The sequence below is a fragment of the Euprymna scolopes genome, chromosome 3, assembly GCF_053919585.1.
Source record: "Euprymna scolopes isolate OS-2025 chromosome 3, ASM5391958v1, whole genome shotgun sequence".
NCBI classification, from domain to species: Eukaryota; Metazoa; Mollusca; class Cephalopoda; order Sepiida; family Sepiolidae; genus Euprymna; species Euprymna scolopes.
In genome coordinates, this window is record NC_136484.1 from 95,779,169 (window position 1) to 95,803,717 (window position 24,549).

Sequence of the window (24,549 nt, forward strand, 5' to 3'; positions counted from 1 at the left end):
GCATCCAGCTTCGTGCTGTTACCTGATGTAATATAACTTGAGTAGGTGCTATTACCTGAGGTAACATAACTTGAGAAGTTGCTATAACCTGAGGTAATAGTTACTTCAGAAGGTGCTATTACCTGAGGTATATAACTTGAGAAGGTGCTATTACCTGAGGTAATATAACTGTAGAAGGTGCTATTACCTGAAGTAATATAACTGTAGAAGGTGCTATTACCTGAGGTAATATAACTTGAGAAGGTGCTATTACCTGAGGTAATATAACTGTAGAAGGTGCTATTACCTGAGGTAATATAACTTGAGAAGGTGTTATTACCTGAGGTAATATAATTGTAAAAGTTGCTATTACCTAAGGTAATATAACTTGAGAAGGTGCTATTACCTGAGGTAATATAACTTGAGAAAGTGCTATTACCTTAGTTAATATAACTGTAGAAGGTGCTATTACCTGAGCTAATATAACTGTAGAAGGTAATATAACTGTAGAAGGGACAAGGGGCTATTACGTGAGGTAATATAACTGTAGAAGGTGCTATTACCTGAGCTTATATAACTGTAGAAGGTGCTATAACCTGAGGTAATATAACTGTAGAAGGGGCTATTACGTGAGGTAATATAACTGTAGAAGGTGCTATTACCTGAGGTAATATAACTGTAGAAGCTGCTATTACGTGAGGTAATATAACTGTAGAAGGTGCTATTAGCTGAGGTAATATAACTGTAGAAGTTGCTATTAACTGAGGTAATATAACTGTAGAAGGTGCTATTACCTGAGGTAATATAACTGTAGAAGTTGCTATTACCTGAGGTAATATAACTTGAGAAGTTGCTATTACCTTAGGTAATATAACTTGAGAAGTTGCAATTACCTGAGCTAATATAACTGTAGAAGGTGCTATTACCTTAGGTAATATAACTTGAGAAGGTGCTATTACCTGAGGTAATATAACTTGAGAAGGTGCTATTACTTTAGGTAATACCTGAGGTAATATAATATTTGAGGAATCGTTCACTTCTTCATCATGATGTTACACCTAGAAGATGTGTTCCAAAATTTATAATTATCGATTTATACATTCAGGGATAATCATGTACATAACAATATAAATTCACATACCTAACTCTATATACATGGCATTTATTTTTACTTCAGTTGAAGTTCTTTGTAACCAAAGAGTTCCATTCCTGGGACTAACGCTTGATCTCAATATGAGATACATGGATATCTGAATATTTCATTAAATTCTTCATTACCTCTCAAAAACTGAGTTAGTTGGGAACATAATTTTACTTTTCATAATTGACTATTTAAATATGTTATAGTATATCTTTCTTGTGGTCTCTTGGTCTTACTGAATTCTAGTACGAGAATTCATCTAGTCTGTTGGAGCATCCAGCTTCGTGCTGTTACTTGAGGTAACCTCACTTGGAGAAAGTGCACCATTCCTTTTGCCAGTGTAGGTTGACCATAGCGAAATCTTAGTTGTGCTGCAAATATTAGTTTATTTTGAATATTTAGTCACGGTTTACTTTCAGAGAAAGTATCCTCATGCCAGGTTGTCCCCTGTACACTCAAGAATAATGTTTAGTATGCATTCAAGTTTCGCTCCTACACATGTGCACATTGAAAATTTCCCCTTCACATGTGCACGTGTGTGTATGTGTGTAGGGGAAATTAGAACTTACTAGACACATGCGTGTGCACATGTGTGGGGCTTACTAGACACTGTCCTATTACAAGTAAACTCTAACTAAATATACAAAATAACACCCAAATAGATATTCTCTTGAGATGACTACACACTGACTTACATGAGTAAATGATGTTGTTCTCCAAGTGAGAACAACATCTAGTAACATTCTAGTAACAGTAGTATGCTGGATAATCTACTAGACTAGATGAATTCTTGTCCTGCAATCCGGCAAGAACGATATGGTATAACATAGTTAATTGATCAATTGTGGAAAGGAAAATTAACGCTTTTCACTTCTTTATGTTACATTCAAGAAAGGACCCATTTGAGGTTGCTGGGTTAGGACGGTGAAATATCAAGGAGATTTGTAAAGATGTATGATTGGTAATTAATATTTAATAGTAATTAATTATTTAAGAGGACAACCGAACAAGAATTTGTTTACATTGAACTTGAAAATCGCAACATTGTAGTCAGCTTGGAAGCATCTCCGTGGTACAGATTTTGGAAAACTTACACTGAAAGTGGATGTATTCTCTGGCTGGAGAAATTCCAACTTCTCCAGCCAGAGATCCATAGCAGCCCAAATGTTTCTGATTATCATTCTTTGAACAATTCAGAAATGACTGAAGCAGTTAATGATTTGAAAGATGCTAAACAACTAATCGAATTCGATTAAACAAAAACAACTTAATGGCAAAAAAAAAACAATTTTTTTTTCTTTAATTCCCTTTTCACCCCAAACAATTTTGATACTAATCCACCGTTTTTACGATATTTTCCTTTTTATAACAGCAAGATGTCTGTTCACATTACACTTAAACTCCTGCATGTCAATACAGTAGAAAAAGCAGGAACTAGGAAGGGAGTTCCAAACTCGATCAGTTCTGTTAGAGTAGAAGCCTTTCTTACGTCTAGGGATCTCTACTGTGTAGCGGTGGGATGTTGCTGCTTGTCGGGTTTGTCGGGGGTATGCAACAAATGCAAGCAATAAATAAAAATGTAGGAAGATTTTTGTTTTGTGATCTAGAGATGGAATCGTCCATGGAGGTAACTACAAGGTTAAGATTAAAAATTCTTTTTTAGTGTGGAATAATGATTTAAACAAAATTATTAATATGGAGGGGAGTTAATTGACTTTCAAGGAAAATAATAGAAAAGTTGTTTTATTTGATATCGGTTCTTTGTTAGCGTTTGTTATGTTTATCAAGGCTCAAAGGTTGCTGGGTTTGGACAATGATATATCAAGGAGATTTGTAAAGATGTATGATTGGTCAGTAATTAATTATTTAAGAGGACAGCCGAACAAGAATTTGTTTACATTGAATTTGAAAATCCCAGTGTTGTATTCAGCTGGGAAGCATCTCCGTGGTAGAGATGGGAGTGAGATACTTCTGGGAGTGGTAGAATGATCCAACCATTTTTCCCGCGACTCTAGCAATGGATATGATGCAAATCTTCCATTTCAAGTCTGTCCAAGAAACTTCACCAAGGCGAGAGACATTCATTTCAACTGGGACAAAGTTCTTCTTTTTTTTTAGGGGGGGGGGTCTTTCTTTTCAAAAAAGAGATTTTTTTCTTGAAATACTAACGATATCTACCATCCTGGTTATATGAAACAATAAGCCTATATTTACTGATTTGTATTTGTGATTGTTTTTGAAAAATAAATAGATATTCAGATTTGTAAAATCTGCAAGACTTTCAGTTTTCTGCATTGGTATAGTCTTTTCTATACTCTTTCATATTTATTTATCTTGATTTATTATTATTTTAGTAAAGGGCTATATTATTTATCTTGATTTATTATTATTTTAGTAAAGGGCTGTCCAATGTTGGAGGGGATTCCAAATGGTTTCACAGAGCCTGCAGAATGTCTACAGAGAAGAGTGCATGTGTTAAAGTTTTGTCAAATCAAGTGCAGACACGGTTATCGCCTGGTTGGAGAGCCGATAACTGAGTGCCTACAGACACAGAAATGGTCAACAGAACTTCCTAAGTGTGAACGAAGTAAGTTTTAAAGAATTTTTTTTTACCATTTTCTGCTATGTTTTTTTTTTTATTCGTTTTTGGTTTTGCTTTGTAATTTTTGTTATTTTTTCTCTTATTTTTTTGTTTACCTGATAATTTTTAAATATAAATGATTGCAGTTTTTTCTATTGTTTACACTTTCTCCATTTATTTCATGATTCTTTGTTGCTGTAATTTATTTATTTTCTTTATCTCTCGTTTCTTTAGTCGTTTTTTTTATTATTAAGCACGTTTCCTTTAATCACTTTCTATCCATTCCTCTCTCTCCATTTTCTTTATCTATTTTTTCTTCTCTTTTCTCTGAGATAAACAGAAGCATTAGACAGGAGTTGCGACACACGTTAGTGGTTGAGTGACAGAGGCAGGCGCTCTATTTAATCTGTTTCCAATATTAAACATTCTGTATACGAACTAATAGATTCTTCCTTTTTTAATTTTATTGTTATAAAGCCAAGTTTTCAGTAGTTTCATATGTACATTCATCTTTGAATAACTAGGAATTACACAGATAAAACACTCTGATCCAAAGCAGAATAATAACTGATAATAATGAATGATAAAATTGGTAAATTCATATTTATATTGTGATTTTATAATTGTTATTATCTATCTATTAATACGATAGCGTATGTGCTATTTTCTGTCTCACGCTTACACCCAGGTCGTTTAATTGTTATGTACTTCCATTTCTTGTAATAAATAATTTTACCAAGAATTCTCCATAAGTTTTGGTTTCAGTTTCGATTATAGCTGATGGCACTTAAGTCATCTTTTTTTTATATAAATAATTTTATCAAGAATTCTTTATAAGTTTTTGTTTCTAGTTGGATTATGGCTAAAGGAACTCAATACACACACACACACACACACACACACACACACACACACACATATATATTTTCATAAGTTTTTTATTTCGGTTTCGATTCGAGCTAATGTATCCAAGTCATATCGATATATTTTTATTTTATTTTTGAAATAGCAACTTTATCATTTATAAAAATCGATAGAACATTAACTCTATAATAATATACACGAAATCTGCAAGAATTAAAATATAATATTTAAGCGTACTTTACGACCAGACTTTGCCGGGCGTTCGTGCTAGCTTAGATAAATACTTTTGCAGTTTTAACAAAAAAGCTACAATAATATCAAAGCGTCTTCATTTACACTGAACATCTACAGAATACCAACATCAATATATTACATGTGTATGAGCCACTGTGGAATTTCCACAGGTCCCATTAGTTTAAGATTATTATAAAAAAATGTTTTTAAGTGCTGCTGCTACCGACGATTACCCAAAATTAGCAACAGTAGCATCAATATCTAATTTACATAAACCCAAGGGAAATAACATTTAGGACAGCATTTGTAGCTGATCACCGTTATATTCTAGTGATCCTCAGCCTCACTTGTTTTATCCCGCTAATAAAGTCGAGAGTTCCTTTATACAAATTGTTGTTATGATATTTAGGTCCCGAACACATCTTTCCTTCACTGGCAGCGACCTGAAACAAATCATTATTTGTAAGAACTACATTGTTTTATTCATAAACGCTCTGTATTCTGTAGAGTTGTTAATTCCTCAACATTACACTAGCAGAGTGGACAATGGTGTTCAACAACAAATGAACCAAATCAACTCATTTGTTAACTGGAGGTAAAATCTCCTATATACACTCTCCATGTACACAAACCGCCCCTTTTTTAATCGAAGATAATCGTTGGGACAAGAAATTGGCACCTTTGCAGGATTTTACCAACAATAAACAAACATGTAACGTAGTACACACGTTTTACACATGTTGTCGCAGAGTACTTTGCAAGGAATATAAGACAAGTAATAACTCAACCTCTGTTTTTTAAACAACGACATTTATTTCCGGGTACTTTCCCGAATTAAACGTGATCACGCTCCTTCTCTCTGACCTCTGTCCCCCTCAAACGCTGTTATGAATGTGTTCTCAAACATGCTCTTGAACGTGCTGAACATGATCGTCGGGTCTTTTTATGGTCGTTTTCTTTGCACACAGCTCGGCATTTGCATGTCCGTGCAGTGTCTACACAGAAGCGTAGATCCATCAGACCGGAAGTGAATATGCTCGAGCTGATGTTCGGACAGATCACAAACTGCTGCATCAAAATATCCAGAAACACCATAAGCATACGGCAGTTTATATGCTTTCACTGTGGCTTTCAGGCTTCAAGATCCCACTGCTGGTGTAGCAACACTTGCTTTAAAACGTCTTCCAGATGATGTAATTAGCAAGAGTAGTAACGCTATTGCTGATGACGATCTGTCAATTCAGCTATTATGATCGATTCAGGTACTTCATCTCATCAGTTGCAACAAAAAGACAAAAATCTCATCACTACATCAGGTCAGGTTTCTTTTTCAAATTACTAAACACAATGAAGTGGCCTTTTCAGGACAAACTTGTTTTTTTTTTGTAATAAATTCCTTTTTATATTTTAAGTTAAGAATCCTCTTAATTACTCACAAACCGAAAACGAAATTACTTGTATATTTTTTTTTTGTGTGTCCTGGTGCAATTGATGGTCAATCCTGTGGCACACGAGGATGCAGATGGCGTTCATTTGATGTAGAAACTACCCTCTACTACTTTGATGCTTGTGAATGTTCTAGCACTCTTCGCTATTGTGTTGCTTTTGTGTTGCCAACCTTTAAGCAGTTTCCTTTGCATAGTCTTTCAGCCTGTGTTCGCTCTGCCATTTTGCATGGCAGTGGGAAATACTGTAATGATTTCAGTGTGATGATCGTGGCATGTCGTAGCAAACTAGAAGAACTACTACAACTACCACGTTTCCTTAGAAAATTGGTAGTGGTTGGATTTTGGGTGTCTTATGAGCTTGATGTCTAAGGCGGTTGATTGTATTAATTCAATAACATGCCTAGATATCCCAGGCACCAACGACGAACTGGTTTTAATTCCTTAAAAAGTAATTTGGCTGCATGCTGCATGACTGATATCTAAAACTAAAAAAAAAATACATTTATACACTTATCAAGACCCATCATTGCTCATGGAGAGCGGGTGTTAGACGTTGCCTGGTGTTGCCCACCCCAGAGTCTTAGAAATTCCCAGCATCTTAAATACCAAAATATGATGATGATGATGATGATGAAACTTTGAAATAATAATTAAATCAATTGACCCCTATATCTTTTTGTTGGCTGCTTCTAGGAACAAAGAAGCTCTCACCACACATGCACGCACACACACACACACACACATACATACACACACGCGCGCGCGCTCAACAACACTTTATGATAATTTAAAACACTAAATCCAACACAAGTCATAAAAATCTGAGAAAAGCGGTAGAGCTAAAGATGAGGAACCGGAGTTAAAATGAAGTAGATAGAATCATCAATTTCAGGTTCACAACGAAACAAAACACCTTTTTTTCTCTTCTATAATAAGAATAGTCTATCAAACAACAAGAAAGACAACAATGTTCAACTTGCAAATTGTATGCAATAAAACATTCCTCCTATGTAAAAGAGACAACCATTTCTACCATCCAAACTTGGTCTAATGTAAAGTTTATTACACATTAATCTGGCACAGGCTCAGATGGAGAATACAAAAGAAAACGAAACGAATAACTTAAATAAAATAATGAATATTAACCTTTTTATGGTTCTCTCTCCCCATCCCTCTCTCCTTAGCAATCATTTAGCGTAATCGTTAAGCTAGTAGAGTGGACATTTAATCTCTCCATTATGTCTTTAGGAACCTTAGTGTGCTCTTGAACATGACACGTAAGTCTCTATTTAGAACATGAAGCACCCCCAGGATGGCTTTCAATCTTTAAAGATACCAGAAAAATAATTGAGGACTGTCTGAATTTCAAATATTTCAAAACTTTATCCTTTTAAAAATGAATTGTTTTGAATTCTGTCTTCACCATTGAATTAAAAGTAAGACTCCAAACATTAGTGGTTCAAACTTACAACAGTAGTTCTAAGTTCTACCGTAGTAGCGGTTTAAAGTTAAAATTTCTTGCTCGCCAATCGTATCCACATGCAGAAATTTAAATGCAATGCGAACAAACGTCTTGTTGTCAATTTCTCTGTTTAAGTTGCACTATGAAGTTGGTTGTCATTATAGTAGCATCAGTGCCTTAGTTGGAGTAAATAGAAGTTTTTAAAAAAATTAATAAATTCTCATTAAAATAAATTCTGCATGATAATATATGTGTAGATCCGTCTGTTATCATCACCTCCCACGACCATTTTAAAAAATAAAGTTGTCTAATTGTTAGTTATTGGCAGGCAACACTAAGAAGAAAAAACATTCGATGAGTTGCACACATGCAAATAGATTCAGTGTGAAGAATGCGAAATTTTCCACCATTGTCTAACGGAATGCATAATTTGACCCAGAAATATGTGAGAGGATATCGGTCAAATGATTGAAACATTAGACAAAGGAAATATTAAACATTCCGAAGAAAAGAATGTTTTTTTAATAAATAAAATCGTCTCGAAGAGAAAGTCAGTCAGACTCATCACTATTTCTTCACTGCCCAACAACTGCCTAAACCCGAACCACCCACACGTCAAAACACCGGTAATAATTTATAATCAAAAGCTGATTTGTCAGTGTGAAATAAAAGAAATATATTTTTTTTCTAGATCAACTGATTTTTATCATAAATACAATTCTGTCATTGCCTTAACTAAAAAGGTTTATCTGCCTTCTCACTGTCTCCTAGTTGTGACATACGGTCGGATTAACGTGATAACACAAAAAGTAGCACACTTTGGCTTGTTTTAAAAAACTAGAAAGTAATAGTAGTATTCGGTTTATAAATTGGATCGCAATCACTAACACTATTATTATTATTATTATTAGTAGTAGTAGTAGTAGTAGTAGTAGTAGTAGTAAATACTGTAGTCCTAATAGTTTTAACAGCTGTACCAAATTTTGCAGCAATCATCTTCTGGATGTTGGATATCTTATCAGGCAGTGAAGATTATATATTGTTGCTACAGTAATTACTACTAATAATAATAATGCTAATGATAAACTATAATACAACTATTATTACTATTACTGCAACTAAGACATAGAAGAGTTCTATCAAATATAACATTAAAGCTCTTTACATGTAATGTGGGGTCAAATTATGATACTACTACTTCTACTAAAATTATTACTATCATAGTAATGATCCATTGCAAAAAATACATAGTGAATTTCAACGGTTTTTAAAAGAAACAGAGCATACTGGAAATCTTGTGGAAGGGCACATGGCGCAGTGGTTAGAGTACTTGGAAAAATCAGTTGTAAAGGTGATATTCTTCTGAAGGTTTAATTCTCAGTGTGGGCGACCAAAAAATACAATTGCAAATTACTTAGGACCTCGATCCAGTTATGGCTGACGGAACAAGCGCATACTACCCCCATGAAGTTAATTAAAGGGTTCCGTTCGAAATTCCTGAGATTGACAAGATACACCTTAAGAAGGGTGGCGGTTACATCGATCAAAACGTTGTGAAAATCACACTCAAGATGCATAATTAAAAATAATACATTTGTACACTTTTATATTATTATAATATAATAAGGACTCTTCAGGACCCTTCAAGACTGGTGGATGATATGTGCAACAGCTCATAGCAAGTGCATACTCACTAGGAGTTTTTGTTCCGGTTATCCACCAGCTAGCACTCATTAGCAGTAACCTGTGGTGTTCCTTGGAGTCTGAGTGACAACAAGTTTCTCAGATTTCCACCTTTCTTTCTTTTTTAACAGTCTCCTAAGAAATATTTTTCTGCAATTATCTCCCCTATATCATTTGTGAACCTACTTCAACCTCGAATATTTATACTATATATTTATTTTTTGAACAAGAATAATTGCCAGCATAGATGAGTTCACATTATTGCAAAAGCCATTTACCTTTGTTCTCTTGCTAGCAATGGCCAATGATATTTTTGTGGGGGAGAGGGGGGTTACGTGGCAAAAATGCCTTCCCAAGACCCCAAAGTATGCTTTTCCAGTGGAGGTCTAGTTAGTGGTCTCCAGTGGAGGTTTTAGTTAGTGGTCTCCACCTTGGTCCTTCCAAACCCTTCAGGACTCTTTGGTGTAGCTCCATCTCATGTGCTAAAGAGTGGTCTGCTGGGACGGTGAAATTTATGATCTAACTGGATTTTTCCTTCTTGTTGACATTTGGCCTTCTTGCTGAATGCGTTTATCTGGTTGTGGTGTATTGACGTGTGGATGGTTCAGGTTTAAGCAGTTATTGGGCGATGAAGAAATAGTGATGAGCCTAGCTCTCTCGCTGACCAACTGACTTTCTCTTTGTGACGATTTTATTATTTCTATTTTCAAGTACTGCTACCAGTTTGCGTTTTTACCATTTGTTTGGGTTTTCCAGATGCAGTTGTTTGCATAGTTAACAAGGTACTACTTTCCCACCTGGTTGTGTCTGTTTTCTTATATCTGTTTTGGGCTAGTTTGTTGTATCATTATTATTATTATTATTATTATTATTATTATTTAAAAGTATTATTATTATTTAAAATTATTAATATTATTAAAAATTATTAATATTATTTAAAAGTATTATTATTTAAAAGTATTATTATTATTACTATTGAAAAGTATTATTATTATTATTATTTAAAATTATTATTATTATTCAAAATTATTATTATTATTCAAAATTATTAATATTTAAAATTATTATTATTTAAAATTATTATTATTATTCTTTAAAAGTATTATTCTTGCATAGATTCATGGAGATATTTATTATTTAGTCAACTAATTTACATATGTGTTATTCATATGAGAAATATAAATTTTCCAATATAACGGCCAGAAATTTTGCAGTCAAGGGGTTAAAGTTCAACGATTTGACCTTTGAAAACTTAACCAAACTCCTCCGCCAATTTTCGGTCTAAGCACTTTAAATTTTAAATGTAGGTTACTAGGACATAGATAAAACTATTAAAATTTTTTTTAGTCCCCCCCCCCCCCCCAAAAAAAAAAACTAAATGTTAAGGGATCAAAATTGGGGCCAAAGTTAAAAAAATTTTTACCTCTGCGGTCTGTACTAAATTACTCTCAGCCAATTTTCGGTCTAAACATTTGAAATTTTTCATAAAGGGTATTCAGAGATTGGGCGCGTTTTAAATCGGTTTGGGTGGACAATTTGAGCTCCTAAGGTGTCAAAATTCACAAGATTTTACCTTTGTGGTGTCTAGCAAACTACTCAGCCAATTGTGGGTCTAAACAGTTGAATTTTATACATAACGGTTATTCAGACGTGCGGCAAACATTTCAATCAGTTTTGGAGCGAAAATTTGGCTGCAAAAATGTCAAAGTTGAAAGGGTTGACCTCTGAAGATTCTACCAAATGTCTCCACCAATTTTGGGTTTAAACACTTCAAATTTTAGATGTAGGTAACTTGGACATGGGTAAAACTTTGTATTTTGATTTGAGACCAAAATAATAAATGTTAAGGGGTCAAAATTAGGGTCTAAGTTTAACAAAAATTACTCTAGGTCTCTACGCAATTACCCAGAAAATTTTTTTGTCTAAACATTTGAAGTCTTACATAAAGTGTATTCACACGTAGGGCAAGTTATGAACAGTACACAGGGCCCAAGCTAAGCCGGGCTGAACTACTAGTATATATATATATATATATATATATATATATATATATAAAACTGCTCAATACGTAGGTAGAGCTAATTAGTAATTTATAAAATATATATGGCGATTAAGCTACACTGAATATTCCGTGTTTCATCCACTCTAGGATTCTTCAGGCTTGTTCTTCAGGCTTAAGCCTGAAGAATCCTAGAGTGGATGAACCGATTAAGCCTGAAGAATCCTAGAGTGGATGAAACGCGGAATATTCAGTGTAGCTTAATCGCCATATATATTTTATAAATTACTATATATATATATATATATATATATATATATATATATATATACATATTTAAATAAGGGGGTAGTCACCAACAATGTGTATTTTTTAACATTATTTTATTATTCCGTGTCTTGGTTTTTCATTGAGATAGGTCACTTTTTCTCTAAATGCTCACAAAGACAGAATTATTAGAGAAATATTAAGAAATATTAGAGACTGGTTTAATCAACATGGAGTTAGTGGGGCCAAAAGCTAAGAGAGAGATGCATGTTTTTTTTGTTTTGCTTTTATGAAGGTATCACTTATCAAGGCCCAAAAGCCATTCGATGAGACAACACCATGATGATCATTTAGATAGAGAGAGAGATGTAGGAGATGAGAGAGATGTGTGGACAGAATTTGATTATTTGAGAATTTGTTTACATTGGACTTGAAAACGACCATGAGATGAGAAAGATGTGTAATAGATGAGAAAGATGTGTGTAAGATAAAAGAGATGTGTAAAAGGGAGATATGTAGTAGAGGAGGGAGATGTGCATAAGGGATAGATGTGCAGGACACGAGAGAGATGTGTAAGCAGCCGCTCGGTATTGTGTTGTTCAGTTAATTATAAAACATAGCTAAAACAAATTTGTTTTCAAACAGAACTCGATCCTAGATTTACGATATATTAAATTATGTATTTTTGTGTTATTGAAGCATATAGAGACTATATCAAAACAAATGTTGATTACTTTAGGCTGTTAATATTCCCGTAAAGAATAATAAATTTAAAAAAATTAGGTTAAATTGTAATTGAGTATTGTCAAAATCACATGTACCTAAAACTGCATATAAAAAATCTATTTTAGGTTGAAATGCTAATGTGTAGTGACTGCTTTATTTACTATATGATTTCGAAACAGAAGTCGATTGGTCCGAAGGAAGATAAAATAAGGAATCTCATTCTCACTTTAAGATTTTGTTTATAAGAAGACCGATAAAAAGATTGTGCATTTGGGTGGGATAGAAAAGAAGGGAAAATAAACACAAATGGTTTTAGAGTTCTTGGACAGAGATGTCCAGTCTGATAGTGGAGTCGTTATTTTATTAATCGCCCAAAACACTAAGAATTAATGGCTTTCCAATGACAAGAGTAACATGCAGACACAAAATTGCAAAGATTGAATTGATAACTTTTTCTTTTTTATCAGCGAGCAGCGATCACAAAGGCCACACCTTAAAATGTTAAAATGTTTTATTGCTTTAGGAAATAAGAAATACATTTTAATGGTCACAATTAAAAAAGAAAACGACTTTAGATGTTTATACCTCTGCTCTTGTAAATTCCTTCGCCGGATGTTTGATACGATCAAAAGTATATCATATTTTTTTAATTTTTTTAATTAAAAAATATAATAAAAAAAGTAAGTATACATAAGATATATCCCCAAAATATCTCATTGTGAAGTTCAAGCATCCAAAAAAAAAAAATCACAGCGTCGTCTGAGAATGAATGAGGACTTACGTATATACGGCATAATCATGTTGACGCACCGATTCTCATCAGATCACTGAAGGTAAGCAATGTTGAGCTAGAACCAGATGGGTGATCAATTGAGAATCCTAGGAGGTGTATATGCTCTCCACATATATAGGCATTGTTTCCAGTAGTCCTGAACCTCCATTCCAATGAATTTAAAACGCCGACTCAGGAGAGGTATGATTGGAGATTGTGTAACTCTTCTCAAAAAAATTCCATGCAGTGGGTATCCATAGTCTGTCAAGATTAAGATGTGGAGATGTGTACTCTTTTCCCAAGCAATCCTTATCAATCCTTCCAATGTTTTGCATTCCTCTATTAACTGACCCTGCTATTCAACTGGTCTACATCTCTCAAGAACTATCATGCATTCTTTTGACTCTTTGGTCTCTTTTTTGCATATATATCTTTATACTGTTCAGTACACATAACCAAAAGGAAAGAGTTTATTAAGCATATGCAGTTTAAGGGTTTATGGTCAATGTTGATGGAGGACGTGAATTGCATGGAGAAAAATAGTATAAGAATGATACGGTGGATATGTAATGTGAGCCATTAAGGCCTCATTAAATTTGGATTAAATCCGGACAGTGTAAAGAGATATGTAGGGAGATGAGAAAGAGATGTGTTAGAGATGAGAGGATGTGTAGATCTGTAGGAGATGAGAGAGATGAGTAGGAAAAATTTGTAGGAGATGAGAAATGTGGAGGAGATAATTAAGATGTGTAAGAGATTATTAAGATGTGTAGGAGATGTGATAAAGATGCATAGGAGATGAAGGAGATGTGTAGAAGAGAAATGTGTTGGCGATGTGGAAATGTGGAAGAAATGTAAGAGATGGGTAGAAGATGAGAGCGATGTGTAGATGTGTAAGAGAGAGAGAGAGGGACAGAGAGAGAGAGAGAGAGAGATGTAGCAAATGACAGAAATGTGTAGATGTGTAAGTTTAGACAACACCGTGTAAGAGATAAGAGAGGATGTGTAAGAGATGAGAAAGATGTGTGGAAGATAAAAGAGATGTGTAAAAGTAGTAGAGAAGGGAGATGTGTAAGAAGGGATAGATGTGTAGGACATGAGAGAGATGTGTAGGATAAGAGGGTGAAGTGTAGGACAATAGAGAGATGTATAGATGTGTAGGAGATGAGATAGATGTGTAGAAAAGAGATGCGTAGGAGACGAGAGAGATGTGTAAGAGATGAGAGAGGTGTGTAAATGAGGTGAGGAAAGAGATGTGTAGGATATGAGAGAGAAGTGGAGGACAGTAGAGAGATACATAGATGTGTAAGAGTTGAGAGAGATGTGTAGATGAGAAACATGTAGGAGATAAGATAGATGTGTAGGAAATGAGAGAGATGTGTAAAAGATGAGAGAAAAAAAAGTGAAGATGTGTTACGTGTGAGATGGGATAGAAGATGAGAGAGATTTGTAGGAGATGAGAGAGAGAGAGATGTGTAAGAGATGAGAAAAATGTGTAGTAGACTAGAGAGATATGTGGATGTTTAAAAGACAGATGTTGAGGGAGATCTGTAAGAGAAAAGAGATATGTGTAGATGTGTAATAGAGATGTGTAGTAGATAGGAGAGATATGTGTAGGAAATTAGAGAAATGTGTAGAAGTGAGATGTGTCCGAAATGAGAGAGATGTGCTTGAGATGAGAGAGATGTGTAAATAAGCATTTGAGAGATGTGTAGGAGATAATTAAGATGTGTAAGAGATGATTAAGATGTGTAAGAGATGATTAAGATGTGTAGGAGATGAGAGACGTGTACAAGATGAGAGAGATGTGTAGAAGATGATAGAAATATGGAAGAGATGAGAGAAATGTGTAAATGTGTAGGAAATTGATGTGTTACGGATTAAAGAGATGTCTATGAAATGAGAGAATAGTGTACAAGATAAGAGAGAGTTTTAGAAGATGAGAGATATGTTTAGATACACATTTCTCTCATCTCCCGTGTGGGAGAGAGATGTGTAAAAGATGAGATAGATGTGTAGTTAGATGATATGTTTAGGAGATAAAAGAGATAAGTAGGAGCTGAGAGAGAAATTGAGGACAGTAGAGTAGATGTGTAGAAAATGAGGGAGATGTGTAAAGATCATGTGTAGGAGAGAGATGTGTAGTAGATTAGAGAGATATCAGAGAGATAAGAAAAAGGTGTAAGAGTGTACAGAGATGTGTAAGAGATGAGAGAGTGAGAGAGATATGTAGAAGATGAGAAAAATGTGTAGGAGAGAAATGTATTGAAGAGAAGACTGGTGTGTAGGAGATGGGGCGATGTGCAGATGTGTGAGAGAGATATGTAGGAGATTAGAGAGGTGTGTGGGGGATTAGAGAGATGTGTAGGTGCTGAGAGAGATGTGCAGTAGATTAAAGATATGTGTTATTGTGTAGAAGAGAGATGTGTAGTAGATGAAAGAGGTGAGTAGAAGATGAGAGTTATGTGTAGGAGATGAGAGAGAGGTGTATAGAGATGTGTAGATGTGTAGGAAGGAGATATGTAGGGGAGATGTGTAGAAGATGAGAGTGATTTGTAAGAGATTAGAGAGATTTGTAGAAGATTAGAGATATATGTAAGAGGTAAGAGAGATATGTAAGAGATGAGAGAGATGTGTGAGAGATATGTAGGAGATTAGAGAGGTGTGTGGGGGATTAGAGAGATGTGCAGGTGCTGAGAGAGATGTGCAGTAGATTAAAGATATGTGTTATTGTGTAGAAGAGAGATGTGTAGATGTGTAATAGAGATGTGTAGATAAACAAAAAGAAAGAGGTGAGTAGAAGATGAGAGTTATGTGTAGGAGATGAGAGAGAGGTGTAAGGGATTAATAGAGATGTGTAGGAAGGAGATATGTAGGGGAGATGAGAAAGATGTGTACAAGATGAGAGTGATTTGTAAGAGATTAGAGCGATTTGTAGAAGATTAGAGATATATGTAAGAGGTAAGAGAGATATGTAAGAGATGAGAGAGATATGTAGGAGATTAGAGAGGTGTGTGGGGGATTAGAGAGATGTGTAGGTGCTGACAGAGATGTGCAGTAGATTAAAGATATGTGTTATTGTGTAGAAGAGAGATGTGTAGTAGATGAAAGAGGTGAGTAGAAGATGAGAGTTATGTGTAGGAGATGAGAGAGAGGTGTAAGGGATTATGTAGATGTGTAGGAAGGAGATATGTAGGAGATATGAGAGATGTGTAGGAGATGAGAGTGATTTGTAAGAGATTAGAGAGATTTGTAGAAGATTAGAGATATATGTAAGAGGTAAGAGATATACGTAAGAGATGAGAGAGATGTGTAGGAGATTTGAGAGATTTGTAGATACACATCTACACATCGCTCTCATCTCCTACACATTTTAATCATCTGTAGGAGATTAGAGAGATGTGTAGGTTGGTTGGTTGTTTTTGTTTTACGGCATAATATATAGGTTATTTAATGCCGAATCAAAAGATTTTGAAGAAAATCTTTTTAATAGAATATATTTGTTTTTTTCAAGTTGGTTTCTATTTAACCCATAGTTGGGAGCCTAACAGGTACTACCACTCCGGATCAGAGTGAAACTGGGAGCAATGGCAATTAAAGGGTGGCTCCACACTCCCCAAAGCCTGCAAGCTGGGGCCTCACCACTGGATATAGTTTAAGGTCATATCTAGGACCGAGATGTGTAGGAGATGAAGGAGATGCGTAGATGTGTAAGAGAGAGATGTTTAGGAGATGAGAAAGATTTTTAGGAGATGAAATATATGTGTAGGAGACTCTATATAATTATTACTTTACAGAGTTCTATCAGCGGTAGCGTGATATCTCTTTACATGTAATGTGGGGTAAAATTATGATACTATTACTTCTACTAAAATTATTATTATTATTATTATTATTATTATTATTATCCGTCGCCAAAAAATACAAAGTGAATATTAATGGGTATTCAAAGAACCAGGACGTACTGGATATCTTAAAGAAGGACCCATGGCGCAGTTGTTGGAAAAATTAATTGTACAACATATTCTCCTGAAGGTTGAAGGTTGTATTCTCAGTGTGGGCGACCGAAAAATTCAATTGCGAATTAATTAGGACCTCTATCTAAATGGCTGATGGAACAAGTGCATACTACCCTCGTAATGTTAATAAAGAGTTCCATTCGTAATTCCCGAGTTCGATGGAAACATTCCCGAGTGTGACAAGATACACCTGGAGTAGTTTGAAGGTTACATCGACATTGTGAAAATGAAACCCAAGATGAGAGTAGTAGTCCAAAAAATCCAAATAATACGAATATTCAATCCTCATTTCAAAAATTCAGAAACTTAATTGAAAATATTTAAATTTAAATGAACGCATATGGACCCAGCAGAATAATAATAATAATAATAATAATAATAATAATAATAATAATAATAATAATAATAATAATAATAATAATAAAATTGAAATAATGGATGAGAGTTATTTGATCAGTAGATGGAAAAGAGTTAAGGTAGCAGGTCCAGTTTACTGTGCCAAGAAAAAAGATGGGAGGAAGTGATGAAAATGTACTCGAGACAGGGGGATAAATAAAAACCTGGGCATAGATAGGTTAGTTGGAAAGTCCGTTTCTTAAAACAGTCCAACACATACCAGCAAGTAAAATGAACGTTAAACGATGATTATGCGTATGGGACACATGTGTACGAATACTAAGACGTGTGTGAAATGCTATCATGGTAAGGAAAAAGAAAAAGACTATAAAAAGGAGAGAGAGAGAGAGGACGTTAGAGAAGATGAGTACGTTAAAGATGTAATGAGAAGTCACGTGTGGCGGGAGAATAAGGAAATAAATGTTGCGGTTACAAAGAAAAGTCAAGTTATTACTTGTCTTATGTTCTTTGTGACATACTCTGCTACATATTGGGTCTACATGTGTAACGTTACAGATGATGATGATGATGATAACACCATAACATTTACATGTTACAAATATACTTAATTATTCATTTCTTAACAGTCTCTTAAGAAATCTCTTATTGAACAATTTCTGCAATTATCTCCCCTATATTATTTATGAACCTACTTCAATCTTGAATATTTATACCTAAAGATGAACAAGAATATAGATTCTATTAAGGCTAAATACAAGTAAAAATATAATAAAAAATAAGTATTAATTTAAAAAAATAAATAACATTTATATGTTACAAATATTCTTAATTGCACAACATTTAAACCATGGCTACTTTCGTAGATACAACATCTGCAGACCTTACCAACAATTACACTGCCATCAAAGCAGGTACACACGAAAAAGGGGGCCTGAAACGAAGAAATATAAACATTTGATGAAGGGGTACAACCACGAACTATCTTGAAGTCACAGAAGATATTAGTGATGGAACAGGAAAACCATAAACAAGTAATATTGAAATTTAAATATGGAACAGGAAAACCATAAACAAGTAATATTGAAATTTAAATAAAAACAAGCTTTGCAAGGTATATCAGCTGTTTTCTTGAGAATGAATTAGAACTTATGTGTACTCCTGTCCCAAGCCATAATTATGTTTTCATTGGCATTCCCCTGTGAACTAAACCTACTATTTTCAACTGTTCTACATTTCCCAAGAATTTTCATATATCTTTTTAACATGGCCAACCATTGGTCTCCTGTTCTGCGCATATAGCTATACTATCCAGATTTAATCGTTTGAGGCTATCAGATCTAAAGTTTTCTTTCACACTCATATTACACCTCCATATCATTTCACTGCAACGTGTCCTCAATCTTCCGAAGGCATCACACTGCCATTTTCGACTTGTTCTGAATCGCTTCCATATTGCTAGTGTTGAAAAAGGACAAGTCTCGATTTGAATTTCGCTTGTGCTTAGAAAGAAACATTTTTGTACTTCATAATAGAAGAGCTCGCTATCTCTTTGCTTAGTAAAATTCAAGGCAGCTAACCTGAATATTGTTATCTTTTCTAAATCACATATCAGACAACTTGAATATTGTAAATCACATTGACTTTGCAAGATTATTGCTAGATTCGATTCTATGATTTTTCTTTTGAATATCTCTTTATCACTATTAGTGTCCATAATTTAAAAGTCAGTATAAGTGAATGAGTTGTACGCATGCACTGTGGCAATTTCTTACAAATCAAAAATGTAATTACCATTAACTTCTGTTCCAAAAAAAATAATGGCTTTTTAAAAATCAAAAGACAAATGAGTCATTCATGTTTAACGGAGCTCCTGCTACTTTGTTGTATTTTTCTTTAGAAAAAAAACAATAAAATAAAATGCCTACAATTTTGATGTTTCTTAACCTTTTTTTACAATTCTGGTATCAGTTCAATTTTGAATGTTGCTATGGTATGGTGTCAACACTCACTAGGAGTTTTCACACAAGTCATTAACAATGATTGCTCACTGATTCACTGTCACTAAAGCAGATATATACAAATAATAATGTTCCCTGGAGTTTGAGTGATAAGTCTCCCCAGATCTCCAGCACTCTTTATCTCTTTTAGTAACTCGTTGCAAATCATTTCTTGTTATCAAGACAACTATTTACCATTAATTTCTTACTAGCAACGACTATTGTTCTCTATTTACTTACTTGAGTACTTATAATTCTCCCAAAGGTCCAACTACTCTCCAATGGAAGTTCAGTTGATTTTTCCATCCCCGAGGCCCTTCAAAAACACTTTGTATTGGACCTGCCGAAGCTGGCGAGGAGAAAGGATAAAATTACACTTCATCTGTTCTGAAATAAAAAAAATCCTTTTATAGTGTGGCAAGTTTTATTATTATCCCATTCCAGAGTGTCCCTTTCTGGGGATTTGGGTTTTCTCCACATTTAAAATCAATCCTGTGTCTAACTCTGCCCTCATGAGAGTGGGAGGAGTAAATAGGGACGAGCACTTTATCTACACGAGTGTATTTTTAATGGAGATTAAATAGAATTTTGAATGTTGTCATCGATTTAATGATGAAGAAGCAAAAATCAGTGATTAAGGTTAAAATTGCATATTCAATTACATAACACTGAATAGTTTTGCTAATTGTGGCTAAATAATAAGTTATTAACTATTCTGTACTTTCATCTAACAATTTTTGTGACTAAAGTCGTCACACTGTTCACAACTCCAAATTCGCCCAGTCATATTAGAAATCAGGCTTTTTATTCAAGGCGGCAGCATCTCATTTGCATATGAAATCTCGATGCTTCATAAAAGCCACCAGTATATAATTAGATGCAGCAGCCATGTTTTTCTTTTTTGCTAATAACCGAGTCCTACCTTCTGCACAAAATCAGAGGTCCGTACCAATTTTGAACTATTATTATTTGCTTATGAGTTGTGACCAGATATGTTATCTCACTCTTTTGTGTTATAAACTGTTCCAAGCACACTGAAGTGATAAATAATTGGCACAATGACCTGGGATCTGCGATTAGGTTTAGAAGGCATGGAACGTGAACAGACACAATTGAAAATTTCCATCTTCTTCATAATTCTATAAAAGAACCCAAAAGTCCAAGCACTGGAAATTGAACCAGTGACCTCTTGGCCTCTATCCCAATACACTTAAACCTTAAGCAAGATAAGCTGATAAATGGTTCATCTGGAAGAATGCCAGACGGACTCAGTTTTTGAAACTTTATCTTTTATGAACTTGCTATTACAAATTGTTAAGCTAAGCCCAGTTAAAGGGTCTCTTTTAAATTCATCTATTTCTATAAAATCATCATTTTTTAAAAAAAGATAACGAATATTCTGTGTGAAATATTATTTCACATGTTAAGAAATCGTGGCAGTTTGATGACAATTTTGAAACTTTACGCTATTTATAACTTAAGTGTGACAGACAAACTAATAAAAATAAAAATGTAATTTATATATATACAAAAATGCTATTTCAAACTAAAACAAAATAGAAATTTCTATTTTTAAGTTACGCATGACAGACTAACAATAACATTCGTTTTACAGAAGAACAACACTTTTATTTCAAACTTAAGGATGAGATACTAATAAAATTGTTTCAAACTTAAGTGGGACAGGTTGACAGACGGACAAAGTCTCTTAAGAAGTTGTTTAGACATTTTATCTCAGTGTTTCGTGATGAAAATCCTATTTCATCCAAACTTAACCAGAATGCACCAACAGAAAATGCTAATTTCAAACATAAGCGTGACGGAAAATGCTAATTTAAAATTGAAGCATGATGGAAAATGCTAATTTCAGACAAGTATGACAAAATGCTTATTTTAAACTTAAGCCTAACAAAAAATGCTAATTTCAGACAAGTATGACAAAATGCTTATTTTAAACTTAAGCCTAACAAAATATGCTAATTTCAGACAAGTATGAGGGAAAATGTTAATTTCAAACTTAAGCATGATGGAAAATGTTAATTTAAAATTTAAGTATGACAGAAAATAATTATTTCAAACTTAAGCATGATGGAAAATAATTATTTCAAACTTAAGCGTGACGGGAGATGATAATTTCAAACTTAAGCATAAAAGAAAATGCTAATTTTAAACTTAAGTGTAAGGGAAAATGCTAATTTCAAACTTAAGCATAACAGAAAATGCTAATTTCAAACTTAAGTGTAACGGAAAATGCTAATTTCAAACTTTAGCGTGATAGAAAATGTTAATTTCAAACTTAAGCATGCCAAAAAATGCTAATTTCAAACTTAAGCAAGATGGACAATGTTAATTTATAAATTAAGCATGACAGGTTACTAGAAATGCTATTTGAAACATAAGCATGACTAACTAATCGATGGAGAAAAACTGATACGGGTGCAAGGATGCAGCTAAAGTTCACGTTTCAGAAACTGAGTGCATCAAGATTGTCTTCTCCCACCCCCGTCCATCCTCACAACCCCTGAAAGCCTGTTTTATTATCTGAAAGCGAAACCAAATGATAAACTCTTAAAAAAAGGAAGAATGCCAACTTTAAAATTTTAGGGAACCAAATTAAAACAAAAAAGAAATCTGTTTACATTGACTTAGTGCCTACTTATTCCCGTAGTCTCTCGCAAAAATAAAAATCCGGAGTAAAGTGGTCGAACACGTCTCGGGGCACAAGTGACAGCCATCAATTTACTTTCGACCTAAGATCAATAGAAGAATAATACATTTGCAGATAATTCTCGCTTTAAAAAGGATTCCTTTAGTAAAATCTTAGTTATCTCGTGATTCAAGATAGCTGATGTCTTTTTCAGCCCGCATTGGACACACTCGTTAGTAGCAGACGTACCCATCTCAAGATGGGATCATAATTACAAGAAATCTAAGCAACCACTGATAGTACCTATTCCTATAGTCCAACATTCAAACAGAAACAGGAAAACATACATAGAAGATACCGCCAAATCTGCTGCAAAGAAAGTGTATAGAAGATTTTCACAGATGTCGTTACCCTATATCTCATAAGCCACTATTCACTCATACATGGAGCTGGTCTTTCACTCTCATACAGCATCCAAAAAATAGTGTACCCTCATAGACTCCACGTGGTATATCTCCAGCCATTGTCACATCACCACTATGTTGCATCCCTGTGCGTGTTTTGCAAGTACTTCAATGGAATGTGCTCCAACAAACTTGTTGTCCTGATGCCCCCTCAACGTATATAATCCTTATCAACTGAACAAACAGCAAAATCACACCCCTTTGTCCCTCTACTTTAATAACTTTTTTTCCTCAAGTTGCTTGGCTTTGGAATTCCTTCCCTTCTCACTGTTTCTCAATAACACTAGCACTCGCTTATCTAACCCGACCAAACCCAAAATAGGTAAAATTAGTAAAACAATCCTTTCTAATTTCAAATAACAAAAAGACCTGGAATTAAACCAATGGATGAATACTACCGACGCAATCGCTTGTTTTAAAAATATTGAAAACAAAAGCAAATGCACCTTTCTACAATTTTGACATTGTGAATCCATACATACCTGAAGAAATCAACACTGCTCAGGAGTTTGCCGAGACATATACTGATATATCCAAAGATGAAATCTGCATCATTAAAAAATGCAGAAGATTAATCAATAATAACGACCAATGTGTTAAAAAAAATGATGAACTCCTTTGATCAAACCATGATTCCTTGGGATTCTGTAAAGACATGTTTTTTGTTTCAGGGATTGTTTTTTTTTGTAGGAGGGTTGTTTGCAAACGTTCTCAAAAACACTGGTCTATCTATAACGGCCATCAATACCCCCCCACCCACTATCTTTGCCTAAATCTAAATGCCACCTGTTGAACTAACCTGCTTTAAAGCTAACTACACTATGGTCGTCTTCAAGTAAAATATAAAAAAATTCTTGTTGAGCCGCCCTCCTAAATAATCAATGTCTACTCCATTTCCACCACTACCGTACGATCATTAATATTTATCCTCGAGTGGCTTTTGTGCCTTGATAAAATTGGTGATTCCCACGTAAAAAAAAAAAATATATACATATATCATTTTGTGGGGTGCAAAATTTATGTATTGCAATTATGATCGAAGGCAAGTTTTGATATTGATGATTAAAAAAAAAATGGGAGGCCATCTGACCAGTTTCGCCCTCACGCTTCTAGAGCTGGATCGAGGGATTTATTAAACAAAAGAAATCCGTAAATTAAATTGCATCATTTAACCTATTTGTTACATAACATTTTCAACTTTATTGTCTATTCTTTTAACTGACTTTTTAATATCCAGTTATTTCTAAAAGAATGGACAATCGCTCTACCTATTCCTATTCCTGATTCTGCTAGTCATGTCTATCCAATTTTAACGACGTTCGACCCACGTAGTCGGCACTGCAACTACATTTGAATTGATTAATTACATTATTGTTATGGCGGGAGTAAGAACATCTTTTCAAGAAGACGCCGTTTACGGTTTCGTAGAGAACAGAACAAGTACATTAGCATTTTCTCGAACTGCAAGCTATTCAGTTCATTTGGGGAAAAAAACTGACTGAAGTTATTCAGATGAGCTAAATCACTTCAATCAGGTGCGGGGCATCATGATCCACACTCGTCGATAATAACGTCCAGTTCGAAAAAATACAGATTTTATACACAAAATACACAAATTGTCAAAACTGAAAAGAATTTTTCTTAAACGACTACTGAGTCTTAAAGAATCCACGTCATAGAACGAGTGAAATTAATTCATGGAACAGTTTTCAACCACTTTTATTGTTATCACCTTATCATATGCATCGCAGCTGTCTTTTAAAATTCATATTGAGGAGCAAATAATGTCCATAAAAATATATACAAAGATAGATAATGCATATATGATATAAAATAAATATACATAAACTGCACTCGTATATATTTTCTTGTTAAAAAGAGAATTGGAATACATTCAAGAATAATCATA

At 34.2% G+C, this 24,549-nt stretch overlaps 1 protein-coding gene across 1 annotated transcript in view; it reads left to right on the forward strand.

Annotated features, from left to right (window-relative positions):
• Positions 1 to 24,549, forward strand: part of LOC145261966 (uncharacterized) — a 620,004-nt gene that overhangs the window by 540,483 nt on the left and 54,972 nt on the right. Inside the window, exon 32 of the mRNA XM_080119795.1 lies at positions 3,516 to 3,707. Within this exon, the coding sequence (XP_079975921.1) occupies positions 3,516 to 3,707 (192 nt within the window). The remainder of the gene's footprint in view (positions 1 to 3,515; positions 3,708 to 24,549) is intronic.